We start from the raw sequence: 27,591 nt of genomic DNA on the forward strand, positions 1-27,591 counted from the left end.
GGGTCATGGGAGGAAACCCTTGCAGACAATGTGCAAACTCCACACATTCAGTGTCCTGAGACAGGAATCAAACCTAGGTCCCTGGTGCTACAAGGCAGCAGTGCTAACCACTGAGCCACAGTGCCACCCAATCATTGTATCATCTCTACACTTAGCTATCGTACCTTCTAAGTAATTTCTATTATTTGTGAACAGTTGAGGTCGTAGCACTGCTTCCTGTGGCACACCAGTTGTTACATCTTGCTAACTGAACAGTGACCCATTTATTGCTCCTGTCTGCTTCTTATCAGGAAGCCAATCCTCCACCCTGGCCAATCTGTTACCACCTGCACCATGATCTATTATTTTTTCAATAATCTTTCATGTGGCTTCATATCAAATGCCTTCTGGAAACTTAAGTACAGTTCACCCACTGGTTCACCTTTATCCACAGCAGATCTTTAATAATAACTTCAAACATCTCCCTCTGTCTGAAGTGAAGCTGACTGGCCTGGGTCCCTCCTTCACCTGAATAAAGGAGATATGTGTGCTATCTTACAACTGATCGGGACTTTACCAAATCTAGGGAATTTTCGAGAAGTAAAATCAACACATCAACTATTAATTAAAGCAAATAGGTTTGGGGTGCGAGGGGAAAAATTTAAAAGAGACCGAAAGGGCAACATTTTCACGCAGAGGGTGGTGCATATATGGAATAAGCTGTCAGAGGGATTGGTGGAGGCTGGTACAATTACAACGTCTAAAAGGCGCCTGGAAGGCTATATGAACAGTAAGGGTTTAGAGGGATAGGGGCCAAGTTCTGGCAAATGGGACTAGATTAGGTCAGGATATCTGGTTGGCATGGACGATGTGAACTGAAAGGTCTGTTTCCGTGCTGTACATCTCTAAGACTCTATAAAATACTGTGCAGGCTGGAAATCTAATCCAAACACAGAAATTGCTGGAGAAACTCAACAGATCTGGCAGAATCTGTGGACAGCGGTCTGTGGCCCTGACCCAAAGTTTTGAATTGTCTCTGTCCACAGGAGAGGTGCAGAGGACTGGAGGACAGTTAAAGTGGTTCCTCTTTACACAATGGGTGGCATAGGTAGACCAGGGGACCAGTGTGTCCCACATCAGTGGGAGGGAAGCAATTGGAGAAATCACTGAAGGAGAAAATTAATCTCCATTTAAAGAGGCAAGGTTTGATCGGGGAGAGAACAGCTTGGCTTTGTCAGAGGGAGGTCATGCCTAACAATTCTGGTGAAATTTTTCGAGGAGTTGACCACGAAGTTGATGAGGATATGGCAAATTGATGTCATTTGTATGGACTACAGCAAGACCTCTGCCAAGATCCCACATGGGAGACTGACAAAGGAGGGAAGAGCTTATGGCAACTTCGCAAGACTGATCCAAACTTGGATTTGTTATAGGAGACAGAGGTTGGTGGTTGTAGACTGTTTGTGTGACTGGAGCCCGGTGTGCAGTGGGTACCACAGGGATCACTGCTGGGTCCCTACTTATTTGTGATATTCAGAAATTAGGATGGGGGAGTGGGGAATGGGTTTGGGCTGATGATATCATGGAGCAGACCAAACCCCCTCAAAATAGCTGAAGACGACAGCCTCGGCCCTAACATTTTCTTATTTGAAAGACAAGAGGCAGTCGGTGCATTCTGGATGCAATTCAATTGGTCAAGCCACCTGTCTTGAAATAAAACACACTCTATGCATACACTACAGTTAAAATACAACAAAAGAAAGAATTAGAATAACTTAACTCTATTGGAAAGCTGAACAAATTAATAGAAATGTTTAATGTTAAACATTAACTGTTCTAATATAGTACCATCCCATAAACACACCCTTGGCAAAGGCAAATTCAGTAAAACAGATTGTCTCATGTGCAACTCTAGCAGCAGGAAGAGAATCCCAGCTTTTAGCTGTAACAGAGGAATAAGAGCTTCTACATCTAGCTTTAAGATCACAGCAACTGCTTCTGAAAGCTAAAACTAAAACAATCCTGGCTTTGTCAGAATTTGACCCCACCCATCCAGGTTGCTTTTATTGTTTCAGCTTTTTTAAAAAAAAAGATCCAAGGCCTCACAAGCTGTTTATTTTATTGGTTTTGGAGCAGACTGTTTAGTGCCTCTGTCTTAACTTTTCCTTATTCAAAAAAAGGACAATATACACCTCTTAAAGCCACAGTATCATCACCATTGGGCCAACAAATCCACATCAGATGCTATGTCACTTGTCCTTCACTCCTCCCTAGAACATCTTGACACCAAGAACAGCTACCTAAGAATCCTACTCATTGACTACAGTTCAGCCTTCAACACTATTATCCCCTCAAGACTGATTTTAAAAACCTAGTGATCTTGGACTAAGTCCCACTCTGGATCCTCAGTTTCCTGATCCACAGGCCCCCAGTCAGTGAAGACTGGGGACAATATTTCATCCTCACTAACATTCAACACTAGAACGCCCCAGAGGTGCGTACTCAGCCCCCACTGTGCTCACTGTATACCCATGACTGCGTCACCAAATACCAGACTGATTCCATTCACAACTTTGCTGATGACACCACCATAGTCGGTAGTGTGGGGGTTAAATAAAAAAAACCATTGACCCTTTGATATGAAGGGCCACTGCTTGTCACTGGCCACTCGGGTGTTTTGCCTGGCTTGGGAGTTGGACTCTCCATAAAAAAAAGAAAAAAAATAAACAGAAGGGTTCCCTCATCCACAGTCCGGACACGCCTTGGCTTGCCCATTTGTCACCAGGCGGTGGGGATCCCCAGTGGAGGTCTCTCTACGTGGGAGTCCTCCCCCTTTCTCTCGGGGATCTGGGGTGGAGGGTGCTGCATGCAGCAGTCCCCTGCAACCGCAGATTGCGGTGGTTCACGGACTCCCAGCCCAACTGCTTGTTCTGTGGCACTGTGGAGTCCGTGGACCATGTGTATATTGGGTGTGGGCGTTTGCACTCCCTTTTTGATTTTCTTAAAAACCTCCTCCTCTGCTTTTGGTTGTACTTCAGTCCCACGCTTCTGATCTTCAGGCACCCGGTACGGAGGAGGGAGGGCAGGTCCGAAGACCACCTCGTGGGTCTACTCCTGGGCCTGGCCAAACTGGCCATCAACCGGTCCAGGCAGCGGTCCGTGGAGGGGGTCGTTAGGGCCGACTGCCTGCCCCTCTTCCGGGGTTACGTTAGAGCCTGGGTGTCTCTGAAGAAGGAGCACGCGGTGTCCACCAACACCCTGGAGTTGTTCAGGGAGAGGTGGGCACCGCAGGGAGTGGAGTGTATTATTTCTCCCTCCAACTCTATTTTGATTTAGTCCCTACCCTCCCCTTCACTGTTTTAATCACACAGCATTGCCCTTTGATGTGAAGGACAGTGCTTGTCACTGGCCACTTGGGTGTTTTCCTATTTTCCTGGTGGTGGCAATTGAATAAAGCTTCGTGCACTGTGTGTCTTTCACTGTGTTTCAAAGAAAGAAAGAAAAAAATAAACAGGAGATTAGAGCCCGGGTGTCCTTGGAGAAGGAGCATGCGGTGTCCACCAACACCCTGGAGTTATGACTGGCCACTCAGGTGTTTTGCCTGTCTGGAGAATTGGATCAGGTGTGACTGTAAAAAAAAGAACAAAAATAAACAGAAGGGTTCCCTCATCCACCGTCCGCACACGCCTTGGTGTGCCCATTTGCCAAGAAATGGGGATAAATTACATTGGCCACTCGGGTTGGTCAATGATCAGAGGGTGATGGGCAATGGGCATAATTCAATCCAAATGTAGACACTTTTCCCCGTCCCAAAAGGTTGCTCAGGATGGAAGTTAGTTCAAATATAAAGACTGAGGTTGGAGATTTTTGTTTGTCAGTCGTGCCAAGGGCAATGGAACCAAATTGGGTAGATTTCGAGGAGATGTGGATCAGATGAGATCTATTTTGTGGTGAACAGGCTAAAAGGCCTCCTCCTGAAGGACAGAAAGCTGGGAACTGAGATGCAGCATTTGCAGAGAGTGAGTGAGTACAGGGCAATAGAATGAATGCCAATCCCTGGAGTATTATGTGCCCAGTTTGCTTGTGGTATTGCCACTCTGCACCTCCTTATTCATTTCAGAATTTTCTCCCTGACCCTGGGGGTTATATGAGCCACTCACTCTCTCTATCCCCAGGGACAAGGCGACAGCTGCTCCTCACCTTGTTGTGGTAATATTTATGTTCATATTCCTCAATGGGTCTGCCATCCAGCAGGATCTGTCCGGTCTGAGGTTGATAAAACGTCTTGAGCAGGTTCACACACGTCGTCTTGCCCCCCCCCCGGAGGGTCCCACCAGGGCCGTGATCTCACCATACTTCAGCTCAAAGGAGACGTTCTGTAAAGAAACAGGACAGGAAGAAGGAGCAGGTCAGCACAGTGCAAGACAGGACACACACATCCTGGTCTGTCACTGGGAGAGAACAGAGAAGACGAGTTCAACTGTATCACGGTTCAGAAGCCAAATTACTAATGGTCACATTGAACTATTAAATTCCAACAAGTCTTTTTTTTTAAACTAGAGGACACACAGGCAAAAGATGGTTGCAGATGTATATTCACTGGCCATCTGGTCGATACCTGTGTGAACCCATGGATATCATCTGACGGATATCACAGACATGTCTAACAGGGAGAGTGAAAAAGAAGAGTTAATAATTGGCTGGATCTCCACCCCTACATTTCCAAACTGCCTTAGGAGAAAGCCATCTCTTGCCCACATTCCTATGGTTTACCATTCCACAAACATACACGGAGTACAGTCCCTAATGTATAATGCATCATGTGACTATGTGAACTGGCATTCTGTGAAGGTCACAGCTTGAGGACAGCTACTAGACACCCTTGCACTTCAGGTAAAAGTAAAGACTAGTCCTCACTTTGCTGAAAGCCATTCACTGCTGAAAGGAAACAGGACAAAAGAATTTCAGTTAAATTGCAAAGAGAAGAATCTCAAAATTGACTGCTCAACTACCAATATCCGCCCTACTTTATCACCCAATGTAATGGCTACTATATTCACAGTCAGCCTTTCACTCTTTCCGAACTTCCCAGAGACTGATCTATATATCTACTCACTTTTATCTTTTTGTTTGGACTCACTTTGTGTGCCTGTGTTACACCTCTACGTTTTTTGGGGTTTCACTAACTAATAAACTCACTCTTCAATTCAAGAATGGGTAATCAAATGAACTCTTTTTCAAACATAAGTTAGTTTGGATGTGGGAGAAAGGCATTCTATTGGAAGCTTTTCAATGAACATTGTTGCAAACAATTAGGGAGTGGGTGAATAACGAAGGGGAGCCAGTTTCCGATAATGCAAATGAGATGAAGGCACTTTGTGCTGAGGACCATAAGGAATCTGCAAGTGGATACAGATAGGTGGGATAAAACTGGACAGATGGGTTTAATGTAGGAAAGTGCGAGGTCATGTACTTTAATGGAAGGATAATTTTTAAATGGAGCGAGACTCCAAAAAAAGTGCATGTGGGTGTTCTTATGAAACACAAGTTAGCATGTAAGTGCAGCAAGTAATGAAGAAAGTACATGAAATTTAGGGCTTTGTGACTGGCGAGATTAGAAACAGAAGGGTCTTCTTACAACTACACACAATATTGGTGAAGCCATACCTGGAGTACTGGGAACAGTTCTGATCCTGTATTTACAAAAGGATTGACTGGGATTGGGATCAGTTCAAACGAAGCTTACGAGGTGATTCTTGACTTATGAAGAATTGCTAACTAGATTAGGTCTTTATTCATTAGAGTTTAGAAGAAAGTTGGTGATTTTATTGAAAGGCTGATTCTGAGGGGTTTGACAGGGGAGATGTTGAGGCTCTTCCACTCATGGGAGAGTCTCAAATTAGGGAACAGAGTTACAGAATAAGGGCGCACTCATTGAAGACTGATATGGAAAGGAAACTTTGCTCCCAGAGGGTAAAGAAGGTCTGAACTTCCCTACTCTCAAGAGTTGTCAAAGGTGGTTCATTGGAAGTTTAAGAGGATTTAATTTAAGAGGATTATTTGTATAGATATATTACTTAATATCAGATATATTACTTAATATTACTTAATGACTGCGATGCAGAGGCGGCAAGAGAGTGAAGAGGCCCAGGACAGATTGGACATGGTTTTATAGAAAGGAAGGACATGCATAAGAGGCTGAATAGCCTCCTTCTACTGATCGTCAAACGGTCACAACTGCACTAACCAATGTCAAGCTGTCAGTCTGTCTGTCTCTCTGCAGTAAAAATGACTGGAGAAAGCCACAATACTGGGAAATGTGATGTTATACACTTTGGCAAGAATAAAGGAATTGAATATTATTTAAATGGAGAAAGACTGCAGAAAGAGGGATTTGGACGTCCTTGTCCATAAATTCCAAAAAAGGACTGTCCAAGTCAATAGGTCATAGGGAAAACAAACAGAACACTGACCTTTATTTCACAGGGAGTGGGGTATATAAATAGGGAGGTGTCGCTAAACCTATATAAGGCATAAGTCAGACTACAGCTGGAATACTGGGAAGGGTAACCAAGGAAAGATATTGGAGGCAGTCCAGAGAGCTTCACTCAGCTGATCCCAGATATGGAAAGACCGACTTAAGAGGGGACGTTAAAGTGATTGGGTATGGACTCACTCAAGATGATTATCGAGCACAGAGATAGGCAAATTTTCAATCAGGAAGGAATTCCAAGGTTATTGGGAACAAAGTGGAGTTGAGGATTAGCGGATCAGCCATGGCCTTATTGAATGGCAGAGCAGACTCAATGGGCCAGATAGCCTACTCTAGCTCCTATATCTATGGTCTTCATCCACTCATTGGCTAATCTAAGATTTCCCAGAAATCCACTGAATCATAATGTCAGATTCTCTCAAGGTATACTAGGCAGGTTGAGTCAGTAGTTAGGAAGGCAAATACAATGATGGCACTTATTTTGAAAGGACTTGAATATATAAGTAGGGATAGTACTGCTGAGGCTCTGGTCAGACCATATTTGGCGTATCGTGTGTGGTTTTGGGCCCCATATCTCAGGAAGGATGTACTGGCCCTGGAACATGTTCAGAGATTCATGAGAAGGGTCCCAGGAATGAAAAGCTTAACAGATGAGGAACATTTGAGGATTTAGGGCCTATATTCGATGGAGTTGAGAAGGATGAGGGGCTATCTAATTGAAACATACAGAATATTGAATGGCTTGGACAGAGTGGCTGTTGAGAAAGTGTTCCCATTGATAGGAGAGACTGAGCCCCGAGGGCACTACCTTAGAGAAAAGGAAAGACCTTTTAGAATTGAGATAAGGAGAAACTTCTTCAGCCAGAGAGTGGGGAGTCTATGGAATTCATTGCCACAGAAGGCTGGGGAGGCCGGGTCATTGGATGTATTTAAGACAGAGATAAATAGGTTCTTGAGAATCAAAGGGATCAAGGGTTTGGGAGGAAGCAGTAGAATGGGGTTGAGAAACCTATCAGCTATGACTGAATGGTGGAGCAGGCTTACTGGGCTGAATGGCCTAATTTCTGCTCCTTTGTCTTATGGTCTTCGGTCCCTGATCTAAGATCTCACTGTAATCCACTGTAATAATATGCTCCGTACCTGATCTATGATGTAACTGAGACCTACTCCAACAGTATACATTATAGTTACAGAATCAGTACAGGCACAATGGAACAAATCCGTCCCATAACGATCGAGCAAATCTGTCCTGCTGTCCCAAAATGATTCTGCTCTCACTGACATCATTGTCTTAGTATCTGATTCAGATCTCAGTGAGATCTCCTGCAAAATTACCCTCAATGCCTAATTCAGAATCACTCTGGGATCCACTGTAACATTACAATACCTGATCTCAGAGGATAGAGGAGACGATTCGATTATAATCTTACCTTTAAGGCCTGAATATCGGGTCTGGTTGGGTAAGAGAAGGACACATTCTGGAATTCTACATGTCCTTTCAGAGTCTCCTTTACCAGCTTCCCGTCCGTGGGAACACTGGACTTCCGATCCATATACTCAAACACTTTCTCGGCTGCTCCCACTGAGTGGGTCATCTCCGAGTACATGTGAACCAGGGTCTGTTCAAATAGACAGAGAACAGCTTTACCTCGACAATGTCCATGCTCGTCCTCACCAAGACAGACCAAACACAGCAGCGCATGTACCAACAACACACAGACACACAACAATGGATGAAAAGGACACATGAAGCTGAAAGGGCCACGGCCTTTCCATCGGAGAGCTGTTTCTCGTGGTGACCAACAAGAGCTGGGTAATGTTGCCTACTTGGGTGCACTCATTGAAACAGAACTGTTAACTTCACGAATTCAATGCTTGACGATTCAGACACCCGAGCTCGAAAGAAGTGGTATACCTAGACTGCCACTAGAACTAACTGCAGAGAGGCTGGTATCCAGTTCCCCCTTATTTACACTGTTTCAGCTCCCTCAGAGTGAACAGGAACTCCGACGCTTCTATTTCTGACTGTCAGCCAGGGCTCCCTGATTGGGGCTGTTAAACTGGTCCAATCAGGGAACTCAATCTAAGCAATCCACTTGGCTGACCTTGTTACTATCGCTACACCACAAAATAGTGACATTGTCTAACTGTCCACTGGTGATTCGGAGTGATCTGTCAGGACGTAAGATCGTAACGTCAAAAGAGAGAACGGGGATATGCGATTGCTGCCAATTCGGGCATAGGCCCTTCTTCAGGAATCCATCGACGTTTCGGGCATCAGCCCTTCTTCAGGAATCTATCCTGATCTTCTTCAGATTCCTGAAGAAGGGCTCATGCCAGTAACGTCGATTCTCCTGTTCCTTGGATGCTGCCTGACCTGCTGCGCTTTTCCAGCAACACATTTTCAGCTCTAAAAATGGCCTACCCCATATCTTTAAACCATGACCCCTGATTATCAGGAACATCCTTTTTGCTTTTCCCCTGTCTAGTCTGGTTAGAATGGTTATAGGTTTCTATGAGACTCCCCTCTCATTCCTCTAAATTCCAGCGAATGCAGTCCGAACTGATGCAGTCTATCTTCATACCTCGGTCCTGCCATCTCAGGAATCAGTCTGGAAAACCTTTGTTCCATTCCCTCCATCTCCGGAACATCCTTCCTCAGCTAAGGAGACCAAAAGTGCACACAATACTCTGGGTGTGGTTTCACCAAGTTCCTGTAATATTATTGCAAGACCACCCTACTCCTGGACTCGAATTCTCTCACAATGAAAGCATTTATTCAGTTTCTTCATCGCCCGCTGCACCTGCACGTGTGTGCAGACTTTCAGTGACTGGTGGACAAGAGAGACACCCAGGTCCTATTGCATCTGCCCCTTTCTTAAACGATCACTGTTCAGACAATAATATGTCTTCCTGCTCTTGATACTAAAGTAAATAACGTCATATTTATCCACGTTATACTTCATCTGCGATGTATTTGCTCACTGACTCAACTTGTCCAGATTATACTGCATCCTCATCACAGCTCACCCTTCCACCTAGCTTTTAGTCAGCTGCAAATCTGGAGATATTTCATTGAGTTTCTTCATCAAAATCAGCAGTGAATAGTTGGGGTCCAAATGCACTGACCCCTGTGGTACTCGAACAGACAGAAATAAGGTTTATTAAGCAGAAGGTTAATTGTGCTAACAGTTCAGCTTAAATAAGCTTCTGGTGTGGCTGTGTTTCCAACAGGTTTAGTTTATGGAGTCATGATTTGGAAACTATCACTGTACTCTAACAGATGAAAGGCTTAACAGACAATCAATTTTTCAATGTATAATTTCAGTTACATCACACTGTAAATTTTTGCTATAAATTCTGTGTTAGGATTGAGCCCTCCACTATCACCTGATGAAGGAGCGTCGCTCCCAAAGCTAGTGTGCTACCAATTAAACCTGTTGGACTATAACCTGGTGTTGTGTGATTTTTAGTTTATGGAGTTGTTGTCAATACAGGCTCATGTATACACACTAGACAGATGGCATTTCCTGGGATATCCTCCAGGTCCAGCTCATGCTAACATCATTACTAATTTCCATAAGAAGATCTCCTTTGATAGAAAGACCTTTAAGCCTTTGCATATTTCTGATATGTAAGTGACATATTCAGAATATTTCAGCCTGAAAGCTTAACAAACTCCATCTTCCACCCACATTGACCATTGAAACGGAACAAGCAAATGAGCTCACCCTTCTCCATGTCAGAATTCTCAACTAATACAATGGTTGCTTAACCCTTATCTTGCAAAGACCCACACTCTCTGGTCAACATCCACACTGCGATTCCTACAGTTGCATGCTACAAGTTTGGTCTTATTGGGAACCACATGAATTGGGCTGGAGCCATTTGCTCACTGTGAGAGGTTGCTGCTGAGATGGGAGAGGTGTCAGTGGAACTGTATGGTAACAGGTACCCTAACCAACCACCACGTGCTGTGTACAGTGAAAACTCATGAAAAGGAGCCTCTGTCCACTACCTCTGGCTGAATGGTGCCCAGTCTAGCTCAGAATACCCTGGAACAAAATGGAATCCCAGAAAATCCAAACAATTGGTGAAGCTAGTTGCCTCACTCAGCAATAAATCCATGAGTAGGTTCTGTCCACTAACAGCATGTTGCTATTAATGTTTTGTCTGAAACACAAATGAGTATGGTGGTCTCAGAGTTTCAGTGATCGAGCGATTCCAGGTATGCAGGCTGTATCTATCAATGACTGGGGGGAACCATATCGATTACCGCTCGCTGTGGGCAGCATCTGATCCTGCTTAACCAGCCCAAGGCTGCAAACCTCTGAAAGGATAGCCACCATTGGATGTGCACTCTGCTATTGGACATGATTAATTAAATTAATTAAATAATCCAGACTGTGCTCAGAGACTCACCGCAAGCCAGTTTAAGATAACAGAGTGACACACTGGCACATGGTGAAAGCTACATTCACAGGAGGAGGCCATTCAGCCCCTTGAGCTTGTCCTACCATTCAATGATACCAATCATGGATGATCTGCGGTCTAACGCAATACGCCTGCCTTTGGCCCATATTATACGTTTGCTTTAAAGCATTAATACTCAGGGTCCTGCTTTGTATAGGAAAGGGATTTGTACATGAATTGCACCTTCTCCAAAAGAAAAAAAGGTGATCGGGACAGTCAAACCCACTGTGTCGCCATGGCAACAGCCTGACCAATCAGCATCCACCTGCCTAGCCTGAGAATGAAGATTGACAGTTAGCTGCTCTCCCTTCATCTCCACGTCAAGGATGGACAACCAATCAGCACCTTCTTCTCATACTGTATGAGCCAATGTCTCTTCCTCATTGTGATGAATGCAAGATGAAAAGCTTGATCTCTTTTTATCAATGTTTAAGTTCTGAATTACCAAGCATTTATTTAACACATACACACCAAAAAGACAAAAACACAATAGTTGCACACGCAAGTTAACAATTGTGCCAAGCAAGTGGTGGCTGATGAAGATATCCAGAAAGGAAGAAATCTAACCACAGCCCATTGACATTCAGTGGTGTGACTATCACAGAAATCCCCCACTATCAACATTCTGGGGGTTACCATTGACCAGAAACTCAACTGGACTCACCAAATAAACAGATCACAGGCTGGGAAGACTGCAGTGAGTAACTCACCTCCTGACTCCCCAAAGCCTGTCCATCATCTACAAGGCACAAGTCAGGACTGCAATGGAATACTCCCCACTTCCATGGAGTGAAAGAGGGGAATGTGCAGGGACTGAATGAGAAGATCACAATGAAGGCAATGGACTGCATAGGTATGAGACCTGAATCTAAAGGGATGGGTGGAAATGTAAGGGGATGGGAAAGCGTTGTAGGCAGTTTGGATAGGAATGTGGGGAACTCAACTGGGGATGTACAGGAATTGACAGATCCAATGGAAATATAACGCGATAGGAATAGGGAAGAGACTGGATGGGAATGTACAGGAATTGGAAAGGAATCCAGAGATCGAATGGGAATGTACAGGGATGGAATGGGAGTTTGAAGTAATGGGATTCGAAAGAGCTTAGATACCACCACAGAAATCCAGTGAATTTCATTATTTTTCAGCTCATACTGAAGCGGAGTATGTGAACAGCAAATGGGCTTTCTGGCCGTGTCAAAATGATTGGAGCCAGAGAGAAGGCAAAAGCTAACTAAACCGCATAGTAAACTCTGCATCCCTCAAAGGCAGCAACCATCAAACCACACTCAGACCAGCAGAGAAATGAGAGTCTTACCTGGACGTAAGATCCGAATTCGCCCTGGTACAGGATAAATGCGACAAGATCCCCACTGCTCATCTGCCTGTTCCGGATCAGGTGCTGTCCAGCGTACAACATGATCAGCTGCATCACAAGTTGTATGTGCTGCAGAAACACAGCAAGGGGAAGGAATGAGACCACAGGCAGAGTGAGAGACATAGTAATACACACCTGAACAAAGCGAGAAAAGAGAGAGAGAGAGACACACACAGAGACAGATAAGGGAGGATATCACGGTGTATATGGCACCCTGGGGGGGGGTGTACTTTCCCTCAGATTGCTGATCCCGTCTGAAAGTGTTGACATCTGAAATGGTGGCTCTTTCTGCTCATGCTTCGGACAGACTGAGTGCTGAAGCAGTCACTATGTACACAGTGGGGGGGGGGGGCGGGGGTGCAGACTGTCGTATCCACTCACCCTGTGGCACACCAGGTACACCGCTCTGACAATATCCCGTTTGTTCTTGAGCTGATGTGTTGCTTGGAGCTTTTCCTCGAACAGTTCAGATTCCTCATCCTCGACGGCAAAACTCCGGACTGTCCTGATCCCGGAAACAATCTCACCGGCCAGTTGGTTTGACTTGGCGATGGAGTCCTGTACCTCCCGGACCAGTTTCTGTGTGTAATGCAAAACAAAGCAGTCAGACACAATCCCACTCCTGGGAAGCTGGAACGATTCTTCTTGACTGTGCAAAGCGCTGATCTATTCCATTGGAACCACAGGTGAAGGTTTGGCTGGGGTAGAAAGTGTGTCAATCACACTGCAGCAACATACATTTGAAAATATGGTTACCTCATTACAGCAAGGATGTGACTCCACCAACAAGCGAACGGGGGAGATTTGCCAGGATTGGAAAAGTGCTGCCATGAGGAAAGATTGGATGGGCAGGGAATGCTGTATGCACCTTCAGTACTGTACCCTGCAAGGAAACAAACTGAGGTGTTTGGAATTTAAGTACTGCTCTGGAATTAGTATTAGATAAACTCATAATTTGCTAAGACCCTTGGCCCCGATAGCTTGCATCGTGGGGTCCCCAAAAGAGATAGCAGACGCACTGGTTGTAATTTTCCAAAAACCTGGAGAAGGATTGGAAATCTGCCAATATGACACCACTTTTCAAAAAGGGAGGGAAGGCAAAAAGCATGTAGCTGGTTGGTCTAACATACATTGTTGGAAAAATATTGGAATCAATTATTAAGGAATTAACAGCAACACATTTGGAAAATCATAATGAAGTCAAGCATTCCTGAAATGGAAATAGTCTCTGATTAATTAGAATCTTTTGAACAAGTCTCAACCAGAGTGGGTAGAGGAGATGTGGATAGGTAGATAGATGTGTTGAATTTCAACTTCTAGAAGGTGTTTGACAGGTACCTCACAAAAGGCTAAGTCTTAAGATGTCATGGAGGCAGTATTGGTGTGTACAGAGAATTGGCTCATGGGCAAGAAATATTGAGTGGGGATAAGGAGATCTTTTTCAGGTTGGTGACCAGTGGGTTCCACAGGGATCAGTGCTGGGACGACACTGTTTACATCAAAATGACTTGAAGGAAGGAAGTGAAGCCAAATTTGCAGATGACATAAAAATAATGGGAAAGGCAGATGGTGAGACAGATAATGATACATTAAGTAAGTGGGCAACAAGTTGGCAAATGGAATATAACATGGGAAAATGCAAAACTGGGCATTTCAGAAAGGAGAACAAAAGAACAGAGTGTTGTTCAAATGAGCAAAACGCTGCAGAAAGCTGCAACACAAAGGGACTTGGGGAACTTGCACACAAATTCAGAAAGCTTGCACAGAGGTGCAGCAGGTAATCAGGAAGGTCAATGAAATGTTGGCCCTTATTTCGAAAGGGTTGGAGTGTGAGAGTAGGGAAGTCTTACTGCAACTATACAAGGTGCTGGTGAAACCACATCTGGAGCACTGTACCGTGAGCAGTTTTGGTCCCATTATTTAAGGGAAGATTCATTTTATTGGAAGCAGTTCAGAGAAGGTTTATGAGGATTGTCTCATCAGCAAAGGCTAAACAGGTTGGAACTCTACTCACTGGAGTTTAGAAGAATAAGAGGTGATCTCACCGAAAATATAGGATTCTAGGTTTGATAGGATAAATGCTGAGAGGATGTTTTCCCCTCTAACGCCAGAGGGAGAAGTCTCAGAATATAAAGGTCACCAATTTAAGACTGAGATGAGGAGGAGTTTCTTCTCTGAACGTGTTGAGAGTCTTTGGAAGTGCTTCCTGCAGAAAGCTGTGGGGGCACAGTCCTGGTGTCCATTTAAAGCTGAGAGAGATTCTTGATCAGTCAAGGAAACCAGGACTGTTGGGAAGAGGCAAGGAAGTGGACATCGGGAATTTCAGACCAGTCATGAGCCTATTGAATGGCTGAGCAGGCTTGAGGGGTTGCATGACCTATTCCTGTTCCTATTCCTTATGGTCTTACACAATGGGCAGAGTGGCCTCCTTTTCTCCCCCACACATAGTCTGTGATTCAACATTAGTAAAGGGGCCATACAGCTCAAAGCTGCTGCAGCATTTCAGTGTGATCATGATTGATATATTCAGTGCTAATCTCGTGCACTACCCCTGTATCCGTGGTGTCTTTCACCTGTAGAAATCCAACAATCTCTCTCTTAAGCAAACTCAGTGACTGAGCTCCATCATCCTCTGCGATGCAGAATTCCAAAGATTCATAACAGTCCGAGTGAAGCATTTCTTCCTCATCTCATTCCGAAATAGATTGTATTCCCTAGGTCTCCACCACACCTACTCCCCTCCCACCCCTGGAAAAATACCTATCCTGTATTTTCCCTGTCAATCCCTTAAAGAACTTTGTTTCTATGAGATCGCCTCTCACTCTGAACTCCAGAGAATACAGACCCAGACCAAATAACCTGTCTTCAGCAGACAATCCCTCCCTCCCAGGAATCAGTCTGGATAAACCTGTGTTAAAGTCTATAGCGTGTACCTCCTTCCTCAAATAAGGACAGCAAAATTGCACAATATTCAAGGTCTGTTCTCAACGAGGCTCTAGATAATTGTACTAAGATAGCTTTACCCCTGTAATCAAAACCCCTGGCTGCAGAGGAGAATTCTGAATTGCTTGTGTAGCTGTCTATAAACTTTCACTGTGTGGTGAACAATGCCACACACTTAAGTCCCTTGGAAATTCAATATGTCCTAGCCTCTCCATATGATAAAAGGTGACACAGACGATGAAAAGCATAGATAGAGTGGATAGCCAGAGACTTTTTCCCAGAATGTCTATCACAAGGGGGCACAATGTTAAGGTGATTGGAGGAAGGTTTAGGGGAGGTGTCAGAGGTAGGTTAAATGAAGGGTATGTAGGTTAGTCTGATCTTAGAGGTAGGATAATATGTCAGCACAACATCGTGGGCCAAAGGGCCTGTACTGTGTTGCACTGTTCCACTTTCTATGTAATACATTTTACAATTTCCATTCTTCCCATTAAAGTGGAAAATCTCACAGGGATGTCTTCACCATATTCCATTTGTTAGGGTTATGCCCAGTCACTCAGCCTACCCAAACCCCTTTTGAAGCATCCTTGCATCCTCCTTATAACTCACACTACTACACTGTCCTGTGGCAACTTCAAAGTCGCTCCCCAAATCAAAATCATTGATGTAGTCATATTGACAGTGTAGTAGAATATAGGGATGAGAGGAAGTATGTATGGAATATAAATACCAACACAGATCTATTGGACTGAATGACCTGTTTACAGAAACACAGGAAATAGAGGCTGAGTAGGCCATTCAGCCCCTTATGCCTGCTGTACCATTCAATATGATTGATTTTTGACCTTGATACCGTTTTGCTGCACTATCCCCATAATTGTCATGTTTCAGATTTTGAACTCTACCTACTTTTATCTTGAACATACTCACTCCTGGCCAGCCCTCTGGGAAAGTGAATTCCAATGATTCACCACTCTCGGAGTGTGTGACATGAGTTCTACAGAGGGACTGACAAAGAGTTGCAATGGCTGCTGTAAATACGGATTTACAATAAGATGCCGCTCTGGGATTGTATGAGAGAAATCCAATTCAAAGTCAAGCAGCATGAGCAGCAAGCTGGTGAGACAAAGGGTTCAGGTTCCTCCAGCTCAGTCTGGTCTCAGGGACCGAATACTGCAACGGACCATCATGCAAATAGTCCAGGAGAAAGTGGGGGATGCAGGTGCTGGAGATTAGAGTCGAGAGTCTGGCGCTGGAAAAGCACAGCAGGTCAGGCAGCGTCCGAGGAGAAGGAAAATCAGGCAAAAGCCCTTCATCAGGTCATGCAAATAGCGTTTGGCAACTGCAGGGAACTATCAGTCATGTCAGGGTCGGACACATACATCGACAACCTCTCCCTTTGGAGGCACTCTGTCAGGATCAAGGATGACCTTCTGATTCTAGCATGCTGGAGGCAGTGAAGAATTTCCTCACCTTTATACTGACACACGTATACTCAGAGCGATACCAGCAGAGACGTTTCAGATGACACTCGATGGAGGAAAACATGAAGTGACACAGTTTGAGAAAGAAAATATACTCAATATGCTTTCTTAAAAAAAAAAGTTAAAAGGGAGTACTTAGACCTTAAGTTCCAGGTACTGAGTAAAAGTGGAGACAATTGATTAAGATTTATTCATTATATCAATATCTGTGGGAGGACAATGTAATGAGAATCAGAAAACGTTTACGGTCCAGGTAGAGATCATTCAGTCCATCAGATCTACACTGGCTCTTGGAGCATTTTGACATCGTGCCAATCTCCTGCCTTTTCTCTGTAACAGGCACGTTGTCTCTACCTAAATACCCCTCCAATGCTCTCCTGAATGCCTCAGTTGAACCTACCTCCACCACATTTCCAGGCTGGACATTCCAGACCCTAACCATTCACGAGATGAAAACGTTTTTCTCTTGCCTCACATTTATTTCATTTGCAAATCACATTAAAACTGCATCCTCTGGATCTAGGTCTGTTGACAAATGGGAACAGTTTCTCCCTATCCACTCTGTTCAGACCCCCCCATGGGCTTTTGAAAACTTCTGTCATCTCTGCTTAGCCACCTTCTCTCCATGGAGAACAGTCCCAACTTCATCACTCTATCCTTATAGCTAAAAGGTCTTAATTCTGGAACTACTCTCATTTCCCTCTTCTGGACTCTCTCCAACATGTTCACATCTTTCCTATAACATGGTGTGCAGATTTGTACACACTATCCCAGCTTTGGCCTAATCAGTATCTTGTATAAGTTCATCATTAATATCCTGCTCTTGTACTCTGTGCCTTTATGAATGAAGTCGGAAATAGTGGATGCTTTATTAACAGCTCTCCCTGCCTGTCCTGCTACATGTAATTGACTTGCATATCTAAGTTTCTATCCTACTCTACCCCCTTTAGACTAGTACCCTTTGTTTTACATGGTCTCTCCACATTTTTAATAACAAGGTGGTTCACTACAGTCTGTTGTACTGCTGGCTGTGTACTCACCATGTGATACTTATTATACAGCTTCTGAAGGACTATGGTGAGAGGAGACTCTATAAATATCAGCAAGGTGAGCTGGCATGAGAGGGAGACCATGAAGAAGAGGACCCCGACTGTTGTCACCAAGCTTCGCAGGAAGATATTCACGTTGGCTGCAATGGAGCGACTCGTGAGGGCAGTGTCAGTGGAGAGGCGTGAGGTGATATCACCTGTGGAATAAACAGAACAGACTAATGTCTATTAAATAAGGACAGTTATCACAATACAACAGCAAAACAGGAGCGATACTAACCACCATCTAGAGCTAATTCATTACAGTCATATGATTGTTTGTAATGAACGCACTGTCATACCAGCCTGGTATGGTGATTGCCCAGCCCAGCCGGGCAGTCTCTTGACAGCACCTGGTGGTCTCTCGGCCTCGCATAGCCTCAACATGGACTTCCTGCCTCGGTGATTCCAGAGTGGTTTCCCACCCTTGAGAGCCTCAAGGTGAAGCTCAATGCAGTCTGGAGTCTAGGTGCCAGGGTGGACTGGGTTGGAAATACTGTTGCTCTGAACTTTTCAGGTTCTCTATTTTCTAATGTATTCTCACAATATGTAACTTTTTAATTTCATTATTTTTCTAGCTTTTCTTTCCCTAAGAACTTGTACCGAAGAATCTATGCCTAGGTATCTTGTAACAGTAGCTGGAGGAAATACAGCTGTTTGGTGCTGTATTTCAAAGAAGCCGATTTCCTGCTGTACCAGGGATGAGAAGAGCAGTTTTTGAACCCGTTTGTTCAGTCTGTACATTGTGAACATGAAGAGGCCTCCCCGGAGACCGGCTGAAATGGAGCTGGAAAAGGAACAATTCCTTCAGTCAGAAAGGACTGGAGGTTAATGGGGTGGGAGTGTGTGTGCTGGACTCTGCAGTCCCTCCCTCTCTCTCTGTGGGATCTGTGGAACTGCTGAATTAGAGGTTCCCATCTGAACACAGGCACAGTCTGTTCAATATGAACAGAGTGCAGGAATCGACCATTCAGCCCCTCCAGCCCAGTAACATCATGACTGATCCGATTCTAACTTCAAACCCATGTTCCTACCTACACCTCTCCCAATTTACCTTTCACCCCTTTGTTTAACATGCCCACCTCTGCCTTAAAAATATACAAGGAAATGAGTCTAGTTCAGTTGATCAAACCTGATCAACAAGGACAAGTTGGGCCAAAGGTCTGTTTTCATACTGTATGTCTCTATAAATCTGCTTCCACCAGCTTTTCAGATCAAAAGTCGCAAACACTCACAATCCTTTTGAGACAAAAACTTTGCCTTGACTCTTTTAGTTTTAAAATGAATCGGGGCTAATTTTTAAACAGTGACCCCTAGTTCGAGGTTCTCCCACAACAGAAAACATACCTATATCAACTTAAGACCCTCCAGGACCAAATTGTTTCAATCAAGTCACTTCTTACTCCAGTGGATACAGGCCTAGTCTGACATTTCCACACAAGACAACTCGTCCATTCCACATATTAGTCCAGTAAACATTAACTGAACAATCTCCAACAGCGTTGCATCCTTTCTTCAGTGGGGCAACCAATCCCATCCACAGTGCTGCAGACGTGGTCTCACCAGCGCCCTGTGTTACTGAAACATGACCTGCCTAATATTCAATTCCTTTTGCAATAAATAGTAACATTCTATTACTTTGCCTACAGGATATTACTTGGCACAGTGGTTAGCACTGCTGCCTCACAGCACCAGAGACCCGGGTTCAATTCCCACCTCAGGCGACTGACTGTGTGGAGTTTGCACGTTCTCCCCGTGTCTGCGTGGGTTTCCTCCGGGTGCTCTGTTTCCTCCCACAGTCAAAAGATGTGCAGGTCAGGTGAATTGGTCATGCTAAATTGCCCATCGTGTTAGGTAAGGGGTAAATGTAGGGGTATGGGTGGGTCGCGCTCCGGCGGGTCGGTGTGGACTTGTTGGGCCGAAGGGCCTGTTTCCACACTGTAAGTAATCTAATCTAATCTAATGACATTCTGTACCTACATATTAGCCTTTCACCATTCATTTACTAGGGCATCCAGATCCTGCTGCATCGCAGAGCTCTGCAACCTCTCATCATTTAGGTATTAAATTTCTTTTTATTCTCTCTGCTAAAGTCGCTTTGGAAGGAGTAGCAGGATTAATGGTAAGATTCTTGGTAGTGTCGATGAGCAGAGGGATCTTGATGTCCATGTAAATAGATCCCTGAAAGTTGCCACCCTGGTTGATAGGGTTGTGAAGAAGGCACACGGTGTGTTAGCTTTTATTGGTAAAGGGATTGGGTTTCAGAGCCATGAGGTCATGCTGCAGCTGTACAAAACTCTGGTGCAGCCACACCTAAAGTATTGCATCCAGTTCTGGTCACTACATCGTAGGAAGGATGTGGAAGCTTTGGAAAGGGTGCAGAAGAGATTTACCAGGATGTTGCCTGGTATGGATGGAAGGTCCTATGAGGAAAGCTTGATGGACTTGAGGCTGTTTTTGTTACAGACGAGAAGGTTAAGAGGTGACTTAATAGAGACATATAAGCTAATCAGAGGGTTAGCTTGGACTATTCCACCAAGTCCAGAAATGATCGGAACCTCCACAGAAGGAGGTAAGTGCCTGGTGCTGCTGATTCCTATTGTCCTAGTCCTGCAGTGGCATACTCCATGGGCTGCATTGACCTTTTGACCCATCATGCACTGAGCAGCTCCCCCTCAGGACCAGCCATGGTGGGATGGATAAACAGGGGAAAAAAAAAAGTGGTTTCATTCACTGTGCCTGCGCAATGGCGAATCGAAAATGAAATCAACTTGTTGGTGTTGTGTTGCATTTCCAGTTGGCGAGCTTTGGTCAAAGATTTCGCTGGCCTTCAACATCTAATTTTTATGTCACAGAATCATACAATCTTTGCAGGAGGCCATTCAGCCCATTGTGCACTCCCCCGTTGTATTACCTACTGTTAATGTTCTGCCTTTACCACATATCCCTGCACACCATTTCTTTCCAAATAATCACCCAATGCCACTCTTAATGGCTCAATTGAACCTGCCTCCACTGTATTTCCAGGCAGTGCATTCTATATCTTAACTACTCGCTGTGTGAAAACACTTTTCCTCAAATCACCCTTGCTTTGTTGGCACATTGATACAAATCTATGCCCTCTTGGTCCTTTTAAGTTTATGAGCAGAAACATCTGCATCCAGTCCAGCCCACTCATGTTTTGGAAACCTCTACCAAATCTCCTCTCCGCCTTCTCCTCTCCACAGAGAGCAGTCCCAACTTCTTCAATCTATCATTAGAAGCAAAGTGTCTCATCACTGGAACCATTCTTGTAAATCGATTCTGCGTGAATCTAATGATTGTTAACAGATGAAAAAGTGAAAGTTTACCTGCATTTGCCATGCACCAACACACTCAGCAGCGTGGTTAACTCTGTCAATATGTCATACACTCGCTTTGCTAATTTATGTAACAGGGTATCAGGTACCAGTGAAGCTGTACCAGAAAAGGTGGAGGGGAATGATCAGATAAACTCTTCCGTAGAAAGCCTGCTTCCCTCTTTGTCCTTGGTTTCTGCCCATACCTTTGATCCCTTTAGCTTTAAGAACTGTATGTAATTCCCTGAAATGTTTTGGCCTCATCTGCTTTCTGTGGCAGAGAATTCCACAAGCTCACCACTCTCTGGGTGAAGACATTTCTCTTCATCGAAGTCCAAAAGGCCCACCCTGTATCCTTAGACTGTGACCTCTGGTTCTGGACTGCCCGGTCATCAGAAACACCTTCCCTGCTTTCACCCTGTCCTGTTCTGTTAAATTTTTAAAAAGATTTTGAGAAGATTCCTGCTCATTTTTCTCAACTCCAGTAAATATACTTCTAACTGATCCAGTCTCGATTCATACGTCAGCCCTACCAGCTCAGTCTGATAAATCTTTGTTGCATTCCCTCCATTGCCAGAACATTCTTCCTCAGATAAGGATACTGAAATGACACATAATACTGCAGGAGAGGCCCCACCAAGGCCTTACATAACTACAGCAAGATACATGAACACGCTTGACCCATTCCTCTGAAAGTTCACTGCAATTCAAAAACTAAGACGACGACTTGGGACTGGCTTCTGGTTTATTGTCCGAGCTATGCGAAGTAGGTCTGTGAATCACCTCTTTCTGATCTAGTGAGCAGTGTTGGAAAGTATTTGTGTGGATTCCTGGCGGGGACTGAGTTTGACAGCGATGTCTTTCATATTTAACTGTCAGTAGGCCGCTGTTAAACTTGTGTAAGTCCCACCTCAGTTGGAGTAGGGTGCCCTGTTCTGGTAAGAATGTGACTGCGTTGGAGATTGCAGAAAACATTGACAAAAATGGTTCCAGGGATGAGGAACTTCGGTTATGAAAATAGATAATACAGGTCAGAGCTATTTTCTTCAGAGCAAAGAAGGCCAAGAGGAGATATGATAAAGGTTCTTAAAAATCATGAGGGGTCTGGTCAGTGTGAATGGAGAGAAAGCTGTTCCCAATTGTGAAAGCATCGTGAACGCAAGGTCACAGATTTCAAGTAATTGCGAAAAGACGCAAAGGTGATACGAAAGGAAAGCTTTCTCATGCAATGAGTGGTTAGGGTCCGAGAGGCTGGTTCAATCCAGACATTTACACAGGAATTACACTGTTATCTGAGAAGAATGATGTTCAGAGTACAGGGGGAAGGCAAGGCAATCCCACAAGACACGTTTTTTCATTTGAGGTGTCAATACGGACACGATGGGTCAAATGGCCTCGATCTAACCTGGAAAGGATTCTGTGAAGTGGAAGCAGTGCTCTCCTGCCAATATCATTGGACTAGTAATACAGACACCCATGTTCATGCTCCAAATCCTTTTGCACTAACCAATCACCACACAATAATCCTTTCCTAACGCCAATCTAACGCACTCCCCTGATACCAACACCTTCCATTCAGGCTTGACCTTATCCCATCCTATCGATACAGGACTCTCTCTCTCTCTCTCTCTCTCTCTCTCTCGAGGGTGGGGGATCAGTGACGAGCAGCCATCTCCATCACTGACAGCTTACCTTCCCATGGAGCTGATGAACATGTAGAATATGGCGATGAGGAACGCTCGATGGTCAAAGTCAGACTTCAGTAAATCAATCACCTTCCCTGCATAGTAAGGCATGAAGACCTCACCTGAAATCAAACACACATTGACACAACATGAATACTATCAGGGGATGGGTGAGGGTGCAGGGGGACGGCTTAGAGAGATGGAGTGAGACAGCGGCTATTGGTCAGAGGAATACAGACAAGGTGGGGGGCTGCGTCAGAGGGATAGAGGGAAAGACAGAGAGGGGCAGGTCAGAGACAGTGGGGAAGTGGGTGGGTCAGAGAGATACTGAGGAAGAGAAAGGGGGTAATGGATCAGAGAGATAGTGGGGAAGAGAGATAGTGGGGAAGAGAGAGGGGGTAATGGGTCAGACAGATAGTGGGGAAGTGAGAGGGGTAATGGGTCAGAGAGATACTGAGGAAGAGAGAGCGGTATCAGTCAGAGAGATAGTGAGGAAGAGAGAGGGGGATAAGGTGATACAGAGAGATAATGTGAAATACTGATCCCATGTACCCCACTCACTCTGGTTCATGAAACACGTTTTTTACTCTGGGATCCACTCCTGACTCTCCTTACACAGGACAAGTCCCACCACCCTTGTTCCAAACCCCTTCTCACTCTGCAGACTACCCCTTTTCGTCAGGTTCCTGGATAACACTCCCACCAGATCCTACTCAATGGCGCCACGCTCTGGCTCCCCAATTCACTCTTGTCACTCCAAATTCACCCCTCCTTCCTTTTCGGCATTTCCTCCTCCATCCTTCATCCCCCTCCCTCAATCACGGTGATCAGATTCCTCCACCCGCCTCCACGTAAGAATAGTATCGAGACTTCAGTGAACAGTATAGAAACAAACCCTTTGGTCTAAGCCAACCAGATTCTGAAACTAAAATAGTCCTGCCTACATATGCTTGGTCTCTATCCCTCCAAATATTTCTTATTCATGTACCAATCTAAATTTTTTTTAAATATTGTAGGTGTACCTGCAGCCGCCACTTCCTCTAGAAGTTTATTCGACATTCAAACTATTCTCTGTGGAAAAGAATTGCCCCTCATGTCTATTTTAAACTTGAAATCCCATACCCTACGAAAAAAGACACCTGCCATTCACATTATCTACACCGCTCATTATTTTATAAAGATCACCACTCAACATCCAATGCTCCAGTAAAAAAGATCTCAGACTACCCAGCCTGACCTTTATTAACTCAAATCTTCCACAACATCCTGGAAAATCTCTCCCGAATCCATTCTAACTTAATACTGCGCTCCTGTATCAGGGAGACCAGAAATGGACAGAGTACTGCAGAACAGGCCTCGCCAATGTCCTGTATAAACTCAACATAACATCCCAACTCTTATACTCAAATGTCTGAGCAATGAAGGCAAGCATGCTAATGTCTTCGTAACCTTGTGACACAAACTTCAAAGAACTATGTACCTGAACTTTTTGGTCTCTGTATTCTATAATAAGGGCTTTTGTCCGAAACGTCGATTTTCCTGCTCCTCAGATGTGCCTGACCTGCTGTGCTTTTCCAGCACCACTCTAACGTTGACACTGATATCCAGCATCTGCAGTCCTCACTTTTGCCTAATACTACCCAAGGCCCTAATTCTAACTGTATAAGCCCTGCCCCTACATTTTACCAAAATGTAGTAACTCACATTTATCCAAATTAAACTCTATCTGCCACTCCTCAGCCCACTGACCAATTTATTGAGATCTCTATAATCTCAGACAGCCACTACACCATCTTGGTGTCACCTGCAAACTTACTAATCATGCTTTCTATATTCTCATCTAAACCATTAAATAAACAACAAACAAAAGTGGACCCAGCACCTATTCTTATGGAAGCCACTGGTCACAGACCTCCAGATCTGTATCCAATCTGGATCCTATGTGATTTAACTTTACTCATTAGTCTACCATGTGGAACCTTGTCAAAGGCTTGACTTATGTCCAAGGAAACAAAGTCTACCAGTCTGCCCTCATCAATCTTCTTACTCAAACAAAGGAACAATATTGGATATTCTCCAGTCCTCTTGGTCCTCTCCTTTGACTAAAGAAGAAAAAGATTTACAGCCCTGGAACAGGCCCTTCGACCCTCCAAGCCTGTACTGATTCAAATCCACTGTCTAAACCTATCTCCCAATTCCTAAGCATCTGTATCTCTTTGATCCCCACCTACTCGTGCATCTGCCCAGATGCACCTTAAATGAATCTACCGTGCCTGCCTCTACTACCTCTGCTGGCAACATGCTCCAGGCATCTACCATCCTCTGTGTAAAGTACTTTACACATGTATCCCCTTTAAACTTTTCACCTCTCACCTTGAAAGCGTGACCTCTCGTTATTGAATCCTTCACCTTGGGAAAAAGCTTGTGTCTATCCACCCTGTCTATACCCTTCATGATTTTGTAAACCTCAATCAGGTCCCCCCTCAATTTCTTTTTCTTTTTGACTAAGCTCTCAGTTTCTCTGGTCATCCAAGTTTCCTCAATCTTGTCATTGTTATCCTTCACTTTCACAGGAACATGCTAGTCCTGAACTTTCGTCAACTGGCCTTTACACGATTCCTACATGCCCGATGTGGATTTACCCTCAAACAGTGATCTCAATCTGCACTACCTGGGATTCTGCCTAATCTCGTGGAAGATAACCTCCTTCCCAGTTTATTATTTTCACCCAAGACTACTTTTATCCTTTTGTAAAAGTAACTTAAAGCTTCCAAAACTTGCACTCACACCTCAATCTGGATCCCTCCTCACACCACCCCCACCCCCAACTCTAGATCAGCTCACTCCTGTTGTCAATGCATACTGCATAAACTCCATCCCCTCAATTCAGATCATCTCCCTGTCCCCTCAATATGGGTCCCCTCACTACTCTCAATCCAGATCCCTGCACGATCCTCAGTGCTGGTCCCCTTACCCTATCCCCATCCTGGATCACCCTCATTTCTCCCACTCCTACTCCCTCTGTCAATCCACAATTTCCCCTCTCCCCGTGTCCCCCATCCCTGTCACTCCCCTCCCCTAACCCCACTGTCCCCCTCCACTCCACCCCACCCCGGGTCACTCCCCCAGATCCTTCTCCCCCGGGACACTCAACCCAGCCCCCCCGGGTCAATCCTCCAGTCCCCTCCAGCCCTTCCCGCCACCTCCCCCTCAGTTTGATCCAGCCCACTGTGAGAAACAAAGCCCACTCACTTCAATAATTTCAGTCCGAGACAAGATCTGAATCAGTAGTGTCATTTATTTTACACTTGCAAGTGGGTGTGATGTCCAGTGCCTATAAGGTAGAGGACATACACACACCAAATTCAATTCATACACAACATTTATATGATTTGATTTCTATTGTTTTACACTGCTCCCTCCCCTGTTTACATACGCCACTTCCCTAAGACCGGCCCCCATTACTCCTGTTTATCTCTTGCCTTATCCGGCCTTGTCTGTGACAAAATGCTTATTTCTGGCCTCACAAGGCTGTTTGACCTCATCCTGCTGTAGGTCATTGATGGGCATATTCTTTCTCCATCATTATCTACCCACTTCATCTGTGCCTTTCCCGAGGCCGTTCTGATCCCTATGACCCTTTTAATTGGGGTTTGTTCCTGTGTTTTTGTAAAAGTGGGAAACAGATGTTTATACCTACTGTTTGTACAGGCGTATCTAGCTTAACTTCATCCCCTCACAACATCTTATCTACTTGCCCGTAATGTCTACCTTCTGACATACAGTTTTAGCTAATACAAAAACAATTATATATTTCCTCCACATCGTTTCCATTCTTGTTGACTCAGTTCGTGGCTAAAACAATTACACACTGGTGTGAGTTCATTTTACTTTATAAAATGGAATTGCAGAAGTAACATTAATTTACCTATATCCCACACCACTCATCGGGGTCACTCTCACCCCTCCCCCTGAGCTACTCCCCAGCTCCCTCACTCCCCCTCGCCCCCGGGTCACTCCCCCCCCCCCCCCCCCCCACCTCTCTCTCCCCCTTCCCCCCGGGGGCGGACTCACCGATCACGGCCAGGGTGAGGAAGATGAACGCCCCGCTCAGAGGGACCAGGTCGGGCCGGGACAGGGCGAGGAGGCGGCGCCTGATACTGCGCTGTGTCCCCGGGAGGGAGCCGCGGGCCCGGGCCCGGAGCAGAGCCGCCGCCGCCGCCGCCGCCGCCTCCAGGAGGGCGAGGGCCAGGCCCGAGGCGGCGTGAGGGAGGAGGAGGGCGGCCAGGGAGCGGGGCGCCAGGCCCAGGCTCAGCCCCAGCCCCAGCCCCAGGGCCCGGGCCGGCAGCAGGAGGCGGTACAGAGCCGGGGAGAGGCCGCAGCAGGCGGTGTACAGCAGCAGCGGGCGGTGCAGGCCGCCCAAGCTCCGGCTCAGGGCCAGGCTGAGAGCCAGGGCCGAGAGGGACGGCACCGGCACCGGCACCGCCAGCAGCGAGAGTCCCAGCTGCAGGAGAGGGGGCAGGGCGGACAGAAGCAGGCGCTGGGGCAGGGTCCGGCCCGGGCCCGGGGCTGGGGCTGGGGCTGGGGGAGAGAGCGCTGCTCCCGGGGACTCCATGGGCAGCTGCTGCAGACAGAGACACAACAGTGTCCCCCAAAAGTTTCACTTTCACTCCCAGAGACAGAGAGAGGGAGGGAGCCGCCCCGGAATAAAATCATCATCAAATAAAGAT

General features: G+C 45.4%; 1 protein-coding gene across 1 annotated transcript; it reads right to left on the reverse strand.

Annotated features, from left to right (window-relative positions):
* On the reverse strand, positions 1 to 27,591 carry LOC140455507 (antigen peptide transporter 2-like). Its single transcript, XM_072550451.1, is given in 9 exon segments — positions 1 to 4,299; positions 4,302 to 4,355; positions 7,903 to 8,091; positions 12,264 to 12,392; positions 12,705 to 12,902; positions 17,791 to 18,001; positions 18,500 to 18,625; positions 22,869 to 22,983; positions 26,936 to 27,591. Coding segments are annotated over 9 exon segments (1,740 nt in total). The 5' UTR covers positions 27,477 to 27,591; the 3' UTR covers positions 1 to 4,122.

This window comes from Chiloscyllium punctatum, chromosome 30 (assembly GCF_047496795.1).
Source record: "Chiloscyllium punctatum isolate Juve2018m chromosome 30, sChiPun1.3, whole genome shotgun sequence".
NCBI classification, from domain to species: domain Eukaryota; kingdom Metazoa; phylum Chordata; class Chondrichthyes; order Orectolobiformes; family Hemiscylliidae; genus Chiloscyllium; species Chiloscyllium punctatum.